Consider the following 12596-nt stretch of genomic DNA (forward strand, 5'->3'; position numbering starts at 1 on the left):
TTCTTTGTCAGGAGAACAACACTAATACGAATTTACCTGCTGAAAATGAGAGAATTGTACTAATACAAGAACATTAGACTTGGTTTTAAAAGTGTTTTTCTTGAAGAATCTGGAAACTATAACTTATCTTTCTTACTTTTTAATGCTTCTTATTATGCTGATGGTTAATAAATAGATTTTTCAAAAAATGCTGAAAATTTGAAATATTTTGTGAATGTTGGTAGGAAAATACTAAAGAAGAACTTTTCCGTCAAAAGTAAAAGCTATTAGCAGTTTGTTTTTAAGAAGCCAGATTTTAAAAATTAACTTTCTGGTCAACTTAAAATCTTTGTCTTTTGGATTTTATACAAGTGCACGTCTACATTCTCTTTAAAAAACAAATAAACCCCCAATTTAGTATTTTCACTAAGGGCCCCCTGCCCCTCCTCACCATTTATTTTCTTCCTTCCATATTAATCATCTAATATGCAGAATACCCTGCTTTCCTTATTTCTTCTCTATTAATTTGTCCTTTCCTTTACATTTCTGTCAGTGACTTAAATTGACTTCTATCATTTTATACATTAAATTACTGCAATGACCTATTTATTGATATTCAGTCACCCCAATCAAATCCATTTTATAAAGTGTTGCCAAATTAATCTTCCTAAAATTACATCATTCATTTTGTTGCTCTATTTTTCAACAATTTTCAGTGCCTTTAGGAATCAACTCTGTACCTTGGCATATGAGGTCCCAAATAGCCATCCTAGCTTGACATGCTATACATAAATTTTCTAACTGGTGATGTGTTGGTAAATGTTTAATAAGTGGCTCTTAGAATAGGGGGAGGAGAGGAATTGCATGACATACTTTTAAATTTAATTTGTATTATTAGTATTTTCTCTATTGCTTTTTTAAGTATGGAAATCAACAAAATGATAAATCAAATCCTAATTTTTAATGTTTAATATTTTTTGAGGTATAAATGCTCATGCTGAAGACAACAGTTGTTACTTAATAATTAATAATTTAACATTTAGTTATTAGTTATAACTTTTTTTAGGTCGTCCTAGTACATACTTGATTCTAACCTAGTCAAACTAATCTACTTAGGTGATTCCTTTCCCCTTCTTAACTGTGCTTTCTCACCTTTGGAAATGCTATCAACTTAAAATTTTGGCTCAAATTTCACTCTTTCTTACATAGTTTTCTCAGCAAATTATTATCCCTTCCTCTCCTGAATTTATAATTATTAGTATTATCAGTTATTTGGCGATTAATTTTCCTGAGGATACTATATATCCTGTTTTCAGTCTTTCTATTTGATAATTATTCTTTGGATTGTGTGTTTAAATTATCACCCAAGACTGTTAATTCAGCATTTTTAAAATGCCAATTTCATGGGCCTCTCTCTGCTGAAGTTTGCTGATGTTCATCTAAATTATTGTCAATGAAACTATGGAGCTATTTCAAGACTAATGCTATGAATGTTAAAACTCTTTATCGCAATGCATTTTCTAGGTAAATAATCATCCAAGAAGATAGGATAGGTTTAGAAATTTTTTCAGAAAAATTTGCATTATTATTTGAAAATGGATAAGATTGCTAGAGCTAGAGTCAGGAAGATTTAGATTTCATTTCCAGCTTCTGACCACCTTCAATGTGAATGTATTCAAGTCACTCACTTTTCAGAGCCTCAGTCAAATCTCTAAGTCTTATCTACTAAGTTATGGACAAATTTCAGTCTACCATTGATATTTGGTTATTAACATGTAGAATTGTAAAAGAATTAAGGAACAGAATCACTTAGTGTAATACATGAATTAGTTCTTGAAAAAAGCAAATTTTAATTATTGTCTCCTGAGCTTCCTATGTGCAAGGGACTATAAATAAGTGCAAGGAATACAAATACAAAAATGAGCCCGTCCATGCTCTCATTTTAATAGAGGGAGATGGCATAGAATGAAAGCCAGAGAGTGGCGTCTTCAAGATGTTCCTCTTAGAAAAGGAGATCCAGTTTCTTAGAAAGTTCAGAAAAACCAGTAAAATATAGTTACTTTCTTTTAGGCAAGCTAATAATATAGTTATCGTTTATATCAGAAGATCAGCAAGGCAAAATGGATAAGGAGCTGAGCTTGAAGATAAGAAAACCTGGATTGGAGTCCTCCCTCTGATTTATAGGAACTGTACAGCTGTGGGTAAATGTTCTAAACTTTGAATGTCCCCCTTCCTCAAAAATCTCTTAGATTAAGATTTTAGTGGTCTCAAATCAAATCAACAAGCTTTTATCAAGTAAGTGGCAAGTGCCAAAAATCTGATTATAAGAAAAAAGAAAGACAGTCCTTGTCCTTAAGGAGCTTACATTCTAGACTATATAAAAGAGGGGAATGAAGACATTTGGCATGGGGACTGTTTTAGAGGAAGTCCAGAAGATGAGTCAGGATTTTATCCTGGAGAAGAATGAAAACATAGATGTTTTCCTTAGAGGTTCTGGGAGGAACCAGACAGTGAGAATATAGAGAGAAATACTTTCAGTGTATGAAATGTAGAGATGTAGTGAGCTTTCAAGGTGGAGAAGCTTTTGAAGCATCCTAAAAAAAAAATCTGAAGGGAAAATCAGGGATGCAACTTGGAGAGGTTCCTTAATGGAATGCTCTAATATCACCAATTGTCATTCAAATCAACCTTCCACTCTCCCATTCCTGCCCTCAGAAGTCCTTAGCACAAAAAATGTTTTGTACTTTTTCTCTCTTCCCTCTATCCCATTAAGTCAAAATAAACATGCTACTCAAGCTTCTGATGGTGGATAGATGACCAGTAACCAAAGCCCCTTTTAGAAATTTATTGAGAAATGAGTATAAAATACTTGTTTAACACTACATACTCAAAAAAAATCTACTGTGGTCAATCAGTTATTTAAAAAAATAGAGAAACATACAATTATTTCTAGAATAATGGCCAAAATGTAAAAAAGAAAATGTTTCTAATAATCATTTTCACCACAACACCCCAAGTATCCAAAATTACAATAATTCCTTAATTAAATTATTTTTATACCCATCTTAATTCCTTTTTTCCTTATTTATTTCACATGTTCTCATCCTCCTCTTCCTTTCCTTTCCAGTTAGCTGATTGGTGGATAATTAAAAGAAAAATGCTTGATGGATTTGTGAGTTGCCATGACAACCTTGCTCTGCAGCTATTTTTTGACTGTAAACCATAAATGATGCTTTAAAAAACCCCACCACAAAACCAACTAACCATTTCCATATTACTTTAATGCTGTTAACCCTTTGGCTACCAGTTTATTTATAAATCTAATAATATAATGAATAAAAATATCTATATTTCATTTGTTCAACTGAAATCTATTTTGCATTAACTTATAATGATTAATAAATAAAAAAGATTCTAAGATAAAATGTGTAAGTAAAATTGGAGACTGGAATAGTGAGTTTTGTATTCATGTTTTCCTATATTCATAGATTATTAATTAACTTTTGAAATAATTATTTTAGTGTTTACAAAAATCTGCATTTTGGTTTTATATCTTAAAATAATTTTGTGCATGGAAGATGACCCAGAATCACCAAATTAATATGCTAACACATGTTGGCATTGAGAACATTTCTCTTTAGTTCTTTAGGCATAATAAATGCAGTTCCCAGCATAGAAACAGAATCATTAAATTTAAGAATTGAAAAGTAACTAGAGAAATATTCCTTTATTTTTAGATGAGGAAACTGAGGAGAGAAGTGATAGCAAATTTGTTGAATAACTGTCTGAAACACAGGTCTATTAACTATTAACTATCAGCACTGTTTTTATTCAACTGTAACATGTTTTTAAAAAATCTGGTGCTTTTAAAATTTTCCTTCCTTTCATGTAATACCTCAACAACTCCTTACATCGCTTTAGTGAAGAAAAGCTGTTTTCTGCATAAAAATATATAGAATTTGGTGTTCCGCTGATGACACAGGCTTTTGGTCCTCACCATTTAATAATAAGGAGCAATGTCTCTTCTGATATTTTAAACTTTAATTTATTGGCCTTTCTGAGAAGAACTCAACAGATGGAAAGAACTGAATTTCTCTGATTTCTGCTTGAACAAGACAAAATAACAGTTGATCTGCAGATTGGGAAAATTCTTAATATAGTTTGATTATAAAAAAAGAAACCCTGCCTCTGATGACAAGTGATCCTGCCTGCCTGTTAGGTTTCCAAAAGGACTTATAATTATAAGATTGTTGAATAACAGATGATTTTTTGTGCCAACTTGTAAAAAATCCTTAAAATAATTTAGCAGCCAGTGACTGTTTTTCCAATCTGAAAACCTCCAAGTAATCCAACATGGAGACTAGAAATTCTTAATATTTGCTATAAAGGTGTTTTCTATTTAAGGTCATTAGCTAGTTCTGAAAAATCGTGATGCTAGTTGAAACATTACTACAGGTAACACTATTTCCATGAGAATTAAATCATTATTATGAGATAATATTATTGGTTGGCCAAAAATCTTACCATAAAAACTTACATTAATTCTTTATAGAAAACTGAAAAAGGATAGTCTTTATTATACCTTTCTTTAAGAACAATTTCTTCTTTCCCTATTTCAGGGGCAGAGTTTTTTTTTTTTTTTTCATCTAGCAGATGAGGGTATTGGAGAGCTCCTCTATACCTTCTTCTTCTCATCTGAAGTTGAGCTCTGTGTGGGTGTTTGTGTGTGTATGCATGTGCATACACATACAATCCCTTTCTACTATGCTGATTTCCTTCCTCTGTTCCTCATCCCAAGTGCCAGGCAAAGAAATCAATGAAAAGCATTAATAGTAATAGCATAGATCACTATTTCATTATTTCAGTTCAGTTTGACTATCTATATCTGGGGTTTTCTTGGCAAAGATACTTTTGCCATTTCTTCTCCAGCTCATTTTACAGATGAAGAACCTGAGGCAAATAAGATTAAATAACTTGTCCAGGGTCATACAGCTATTAAGTGTTTGAGGCAGGATTTGAACTCAAGACTTCTTGATTGCTGTGGTCTATCCACTGGGTCAGCTAAGTGCCCTGGCTTAGATGATAGTCTATCAAAGGAGCAGGAAGAGCATAGTGTCACAAAAACTTAAAAAAGCAAGTGTATTCAGAAGAGAGTGATCAACACATATTGATCACCCCTTTGACTTATATGATATTTATATAATATTGGTGCTTAGCCTAACTTAGTCTTATTATAGCTTATGTCTATTACAAGTTTATAAGCTTATTATAGTTGATTTTATATCATATTGTAATATATTATATTATAGTTCATAAATATTTTACGTACATCGTAATGTTTTGTTTCTTTAACCCTATTACAAATTCCTTGAACCTCAAGACTTATTTTTTCTTCTTTTACACATCTCATAGTACTTGACATAATTATCAGATAGTAGATGGTTTGTTCAATATAGCCTTTTTTTTTAAATAAATGGATTTAAAAATACTATAAAATGTCTATCAATCAAATAAATGTTGATAGATATGTTATATATTGATAGGCAGATCTTTGACAGCTTGTTAATCTAATGGGAAAAAATACTCCTTTTTGGCTGAATATTAGAGATGAACATGACAAAAACACAAGAAGCTAGATGACACAGTGAATAAAGCACCAAATGGGTCATAAAGAGTAAGAGATGACCGAACCAACTGAACAGCAACATGATTAAGATCTGATCACTACAGGAGTCATTCCTTAGTAGAGATCTAGTCTGCTGTGGTAAATAACAAAAGAATTTCCATTATCAAATTAGCCATTTTATATACCTATGTATCTCTTGACATCATGGTCACAGACAAGATCTTTTAACAGCTTAAGATAAATGATTAGGAAGCATTTTCATCAAAATAGTCATCTCTCTAGGCATAATTTTTGAGTTTATTTTCTGTCTTATTTGAAAATCAAGCAAGCCTTTTGTTTCTAAACATGATTTAAAAAAAAATCTCAGTTCTCTTTATTCAGATTTCTGCACAACTCTATCCAAGAAGCTATAATTCTAGAGAGAGCTCCCTGGATCTTTCTTGTGGGGAAGCTGATGTTCACAAAGGATCCTCAAAGCATTTGTCTGCAAAGAACATTCTCCATGAGCACCTCTCTCTTCCTGTCTCTCAAAAACATTCAGAGCTACAGCTTCCTCCTTTGCTTTTGCATTTAAATCACCCATGCTTGGCAGCATGTTGTGTTCTTGGCAGGGCATAAATGAGCCCTCGCAGTTGGCTCTGGACTTCCTCAGTTTTGTCATCTGTGGTTGTCAGCACATAGATGGAAATGAAGGCCCCTTTGAGGTGGGTTGAAATAAACCTGGCATTGACTGGCCTCTGTCCCAGCAGGGGTGAAAATGCATCCTAGTGCTGAATAAAATTTCACTTCTCCATCAATCTTTCTTTCCCAACCCCACCCCCCTCAACTCTATACATTCTCTATCCTGGGCATTCTTGGACCCATTCCAAGGCCATTTTCCCAAGTCTCTCCCCATATTATCCTTTTCTCTGGGATTTTCCCTTTTCCTACTCATCAGTGTTTAAGATCACTTTGTGGAGATTGTAGCCTATTTAAAATAGTAAAGATTTAGCAGATGAAGATTTGGAATAAATCCTTTTACACCTTACACTAAAACTGTAAAGTAGGCAAAGTAGGTCACCATACTGTCTCATCATCCTAATCAGGCATTTGCTCATCTTCTCCCCTTAGGAATTTCTGGCATTTAAAAATTACCCTTCCCACTCCTGGTTACCCTTCATACCCCCTTATCAGTTAGCTGATAAACTCTGAAGTTTTATTGATGAACTAATTCCATCAATCAATATGATTTTATTAAGCACCTCCTATATGCCAGACACATGAGGTATTATTGAATTCACTTCAAAGTGTTAAAGGTTGGAAATGGTCTTTTAGTAAACACTCCACTCAGAAGCACTAGCTTTTTAAAAAATAAAGCCATGTTCTAACCCAAGGACATAAATATTTAATGGTGGTTCAGATATTCTTCCCATTCCTGCTAGAGATGGTGATATGAAGGGTCAAGAAAGCCTTGATCCTCCTTAAATTATCATCTAAGTACTTCAATACTCTATAAGTCCTCTATAGGTAAAGCCAGCCTTATCTGTAAAATGCAAAAGCTTATACTCTATAGACTAATACCTGTATCCCTCCATGCCATATATATTCCATATGCTCTTAATGACTCTTTTCCTATTGAAGATAAAGTATATCCATAACCATCTGCTAGCTATGTAATTATATACCATGCTGGTTCAGATAATAATAAAAAATAGCTGATAATCATATATGCTGGTGAATTTCACTAGATTATGGATTATGTTTCCATTATAGTCCATGGCCTTAGAAAATAATTATTTTTTCATAATGAAATCATTGTTTTGGTTTGTTTTAAAGGGAACCAAGTGCTCTGCCACCAACACTTCCAAGACCTTATTCTCCAGTTCCATCATCTCCACAGGCACGACAGGATACTAGGTAAGGTAATAAGTATACCATGCTAGCTGCTAAATACGATACTGCTTCATTCAAAACAGACTATGTCATCTAGTGAAAGCATCCTCTAATTTCCCACCATAACATAATCTGTTAACTACTCTGCTGCCCCTAGAAACCCTACTTGGTGGCCTGGCATCCTGGGAATTTGACCGATCTATTTTGTAGGGGATAACCTACCATATCCATAGATCAGTGAATTTGCTTTCATATGGAAGAAATTACATTTCATATGACTTGTTCTCACTTCATTAACTATTTTAAGATATCCATTCATTCACCAATTTATTTAAAATGAAATTATAACAACACGCACATTTGAAACCACTTTAATCACAGCAAGATAATTTAAATGAAAGAACATGTAAAAGAAATGATGTTTTTGTAATTAAGAAATAGCCTCTGGAGCAAAAATGATTGTTGAATCTGGTTTTTTTTTTTTTTTGAGAATCAGTAAGAAAATATAAGGAGGCCAAGCAAACATCTTTTATCATAAGTTGTTAAGAAAAACCTGAAATCTATCTACATTTTAACTTTATCAATTCCCATTTTATGCTTTACTAGTACTTGAAATACAAACTCATTTTGACTAAAGCAAAACTTTTCTCAATTTTTTTTTTGGTAAGGTTTTATTGAATTATTGATATAGAGCCATCCTTTTCCATTTGAAGGCACAGACAGGCAAACTGCATTGTTTGCATATTTAATTAAATGTTCATTAGCTTCAGCATAAAATCTTGTGTCCATAATTTTGTACTTATTTGTACATGAAATCTGTTTAATACCATGTTTTTTAATGTAAGTTTTGATAACAGTGGTATTATTTCAGTGAGCACTAGATGGCAGTTATAAAACCTATCTATAACTGCTACTCTAGGAGGTCTGGTATAGAATTCATGATTTGATATTTCAAAAGAGCTATGATGTTATCAGTGTCATTCCTTCAAGTAACACAAATTGCAATTCCTTCATGCTTCCATATATACTCAAATATTCAAATGGGTCTATGATCTCATTGATTTGGGAATTCATTGCTATGATGTAGATTTCAACCCTTAAATGATTTTATGAATTGCTGTGATCAGAAACACCTCAAATGACTTAAAACAAACATACGAGATTAGCAAAATTCAAGTCTGTTGTTGGGAATTATAAATATTCATTTCAGTTAGCTCATGGATTCTCTCTACTTTGGATAAAGTCATTCCACTTATTAAAACTTATCTTTGTCTTCTGAAGTTTTTAAGAAGCTAGAGGTCACTGCTGGGCCACCGAGAAGTACAAGAGCTGGCCTTCATTGGAAGTATGAAATTGATGTGGTCATAGGATGTTAAATCTATAAGGTGCCTTTGAGATCATCTTACTCAAAGCTCTTGTCATACAAAAACCCAGATAACTAAAACTAAGATCCAGAGAATTGAAATGATTTGTAATATAAGCTGAATGGTTTGTTCTATTCAGCTGAATCATTCCTGAATAAAACCATTTTAACCTGTTGAAAATAAATGATTTTAGATCAATCATATGGTGACCTATCTATTGCTGATCAATTCTGATTTACTTTATTTAAAGAAACCAAGGTCTGGATGACATCATCAGAGTGGATACTGGTAAAAATGACAAAGGGTAAGATCCTTGGAACCCATTAGTTTTTTTTTTTTTTCTTTTTCTTGATGTTTAGTAAAAGCATGTTTAACCTGTTACTTTACAAGTTTCTATTTTGACCTTAAATAGATGCAAATTATACTTGTATTACTTTTTAAAAAATACTTCAGACACTACCAAGGCTTCAATAATTTCTTTTTTATTTTTTTATTTTTTTGAAAACCATCTACACAACTTCAAATCCAAGCAGAAACCTTCATCTCTAGACTTAACTTCAGCATGTTGTTTCTGAATCAGATTCCAAACAAATTATAGACATAATATAGATATCCAAAGAAGATTGGACACTAAAATATAATAGAAATAAAATTAATAAAATAATCAGCTGAGATGCAACATATGAACCCCCATTCATGAGACTTAGGTGATATCCTAAGCCTTCTTTTTGAATGTAAACTAAATTATAAATAATTTTTAAAAGGTGTGAGCTATTCAATTTTATTACATTTTTTTCCTCAGATAATTTTGTCTTAATAGATGGGTGGTTTACATAGAATTTAGCAAAAAAAAAAAATAATGAGAGAAGGGGGTGGGGGGAGTCAGAGAAAGAATTTTGTTTCAGTGTTTACTCCATTTCAATTCACTATCCAAAGCTCATATTGTCTTTTGTCTGGCCTGCTACAATCCACTCTACATACCTACCAGTTTACTCTCCCTGAAGTAAAGCTTTAAGTATGTCATTGTTCTTTTTAGAATCCTTCTAAGGCCTCCATTGCTTACAGAAAAAAAGTTTATATTTATTAACCAAGTTTTCAAGATCTCCCATCGGGTAGGGTTCTGAATTTGTAATAAGGAAGGTTTGGGTTCAAATCCTGTCTTAGATGCTTATTAGCTGTGTGGTCTGAGACAAATCACCTAACTTGTCTGTTTTAATTTTCTTCTCTGTAAAATAAGGGATCATGGAATCATAGATTTAGATCCTAGAAAGGCCAGTTCCCTTTCTAGGATCTAAACCTATGATTTCATGATCTGGCCCCGATTTACCAATTAGTCTGTAGGTTCAGCTATTCTGCTACATACTCTTTGTTCTCTTCTATTTCTTTACTCTAAATACAATTATTATGCTTAATTAGCCACTGAGTGCTCCATCATGATCTATGTTGTTGTTTAGTTGTTTCAGTCATGTCCCACTTTTTGGGATTCCCTTTGAGCTTTTTTTGTCAAAGACATTGCTATTTCCTTCTTTTTTACAGATGATGAAACTGAGACAAATAGGGTTAAGTGACTTGCCCAGGGTTCTATAGCTAATAAGTTTCTGAGACCAGATTTGAACTTAGGAGGATGAATTTTCTTGACTCTAGTCTTGGGACTTACTCCATCATATCCCCTAACTGCCCAATTTTATTTTGAGACAGCTGGACACACACACACACACACACACACACACACACAGAAACAGCACAATATAGACAGAGGCAGGAAGACAGAGAGTCAGAGAGAGAGAGACAGAGGGAGGGAGGGAGGGAAAGAAGGAGAGAGAGAGAGAGAGAGAGAGAGAGAGAGAGAGAGAGAGAGAGAGACAGACAGAGACATACAGAGAGAAACAGAGATAGATGAGAGATGAGAGACAGAGAAAGACAGAGAAACAGAGATAGAGAGAGACAAAGAGAAAGGGAGAGATATAGAGATATCTTGGCAATCTTGTCAGAATGTATATCAGCACAGTCATAAAGAACAAGGATAAGATTTATAGAGCTTCTGTGTTTCATTTTTCCCAGCTGACACAGAAAGACCCAACAATTTAGAGGTTAGCTAGTAGAATTTAAAGTAAGGAAAAATAACAATGGAGTAGTGTGTCAGGGGAATGGATATCATTTGTCCTGAACAAGCATACAGTGCTAATCAAATTTATGACAGGGACAGCAACTTTGGCTCTTCCTTTGTTTATTCTCAGTCATCAATCCCACCATTGAACAAATAATACACTTTAAAGGATTCAATTCTGTGGCAGTTTCTAAATTATCATATTGTCAAAGGCATGAAAGGATCTTGCTTTGACTGTGAAACTATTGTACCAGGCACCTTTTTAGTGCAAGAACAATTGAGCAAACATAGAGGTGAAGGGGTTCAAGGAGCCCCTGAATATCCCCTAGTCATAGTCAATTCTGGGAAATGGCTGTAATGGAAACCTACTTCCCCATTACATTTGTATGCATCAAAGTGGCAGGCCCTTGGTCTGAAAGAAAGACTTATAATAAGTGAATATTATTCTGCAGGAGAAACTGAGATTGGTGACTTTGCACAATCTTCCCTCATTTGAATCCAATTCTCTTACATGGTATCACCTCCCTGATGTCTTTTGGAAAGGACAAGCAACAATAATAACATTTTTGTTAAGCTAATGATCACCTAGGATGAGGATGGAAAAGAAGAAAACAAATTTTAAAATGTGAGAGACAACTTAGAGCTCTGGGGAGTCAATTGTGAACCAAAATTAGAGGGTAGATGAGATGGGTGAAGGAAAGAGATATAAAGAGCCATAGAAGATGATTTGTTAATAAAATGTAGAAACAGGAAAAGAACATGGGTTAGTAGATTTTTAAACTTAGATTGGACATTTAGTGAAAGGAAACTAATTCAAAAGGTTCTGAGTTTGGGATCTTATATAGTCGCAGAGGTCCTCAAACTACTGCCCCTGGGCCAGATGCAGCAGCTGAGGACGTTTATCTCCCTCATCTAGGGCTATGAAGTTTCTTTATTTAAAGGCCCACAAAACAAAAGTTTTTGTTTTTACTATAGTCCGGCCCTTCAACAGTCTGAGGGACAGTGAACTGGCCCCCTGTTTAAAAAGTTTGAGGACCCCTGGATAGAGCTATCCATTTCAGATGTCAAAGAAAAAAAAGCTATAACCTTAATTCACGATATATCTCTGGAGAAACAATCAGAAAAGACTTTGTTTTCTATGGGAATTGGTTGCTCAGAGGCAGAATTTAAAGGGCTTGAAGTAGACCAGGATGAATATGAGAATGAAGATATACTCACAATGAGAATGTTAGTAAATGTTTAATAATCACCTTTCCCCTTTCCCCTTCCCCAAATGTTCCCACAACACATTTTTCTTTTTACCCCCACAACATATTTTTAAGTCTGCATTATTAATATTTTCTCTATCACTTTCTAAAATCTAGATGATCAACAAAATAAATCAAGCCTTGATTTGTAGTATTTGCCAATTTTTATAGTGCAAATGCTTGCTTTGAAAATTTAACCATTGACTTTTGCAAGCCAGCTCAAGTTGACTTCTGCACACCACTAGATGAAGCCACATAGCAATCAACAAATATTCAAAATACTGCTCTTCATGAATGTAGATGTTTTCCTCTATAACTGGTCTGCCTTATTGTAGCTTGTAGAGAGGAAGTGGGTAGAGGGCTGGTCCAGCAGACTGACTTGAATTCAAATTCTCTCTCTG

General features: G+C 33.7%; 1 protein-coding gene across 6 annotated transcripts in view; it reads left to right on the plus strand.

The window, feature by feature from the left end:
- Positions 1-12596, plus strand: part of SCEL (sciellin) — a 142432-nt gene that overhangs the window by 69864 nt on the left and 59972 nt on the right. For all 6 annotated transcript variants that reach the window (XM_051983954.1, XM_051983951.1, XM_051983953.1 and 3 more), the window contains 2 exons: positions 7421-7501; positions 9092-9145. In XM_051983954.1, coding sequence (XP_051839914.1) covers positions 7421-7501; positions 9092-9145 — 135 coding nt within the window. The remainder of the gene's footprint in view (positions 1-7420; positions 7502-9091; positions 9146-12596) is intronic.

This window comes from Antechinus flavipes, chromosome 3, assembly GCF_016432865.1.
Source record: "Antechinus flavipes isolate AdamAnt ecotype Samford, QLD, Australia chromosome 3, AdamAnt_v2, whole genome shotgun sequence".
In the NCBI taxonomy this organism is placed as follows: domain Eukaryota; kingdom Metazoa; phylum Chordata; class Mammalia; order Dasyuromorphia; family Dasyuridae; genus Antechinus; species Antechinus flavipes.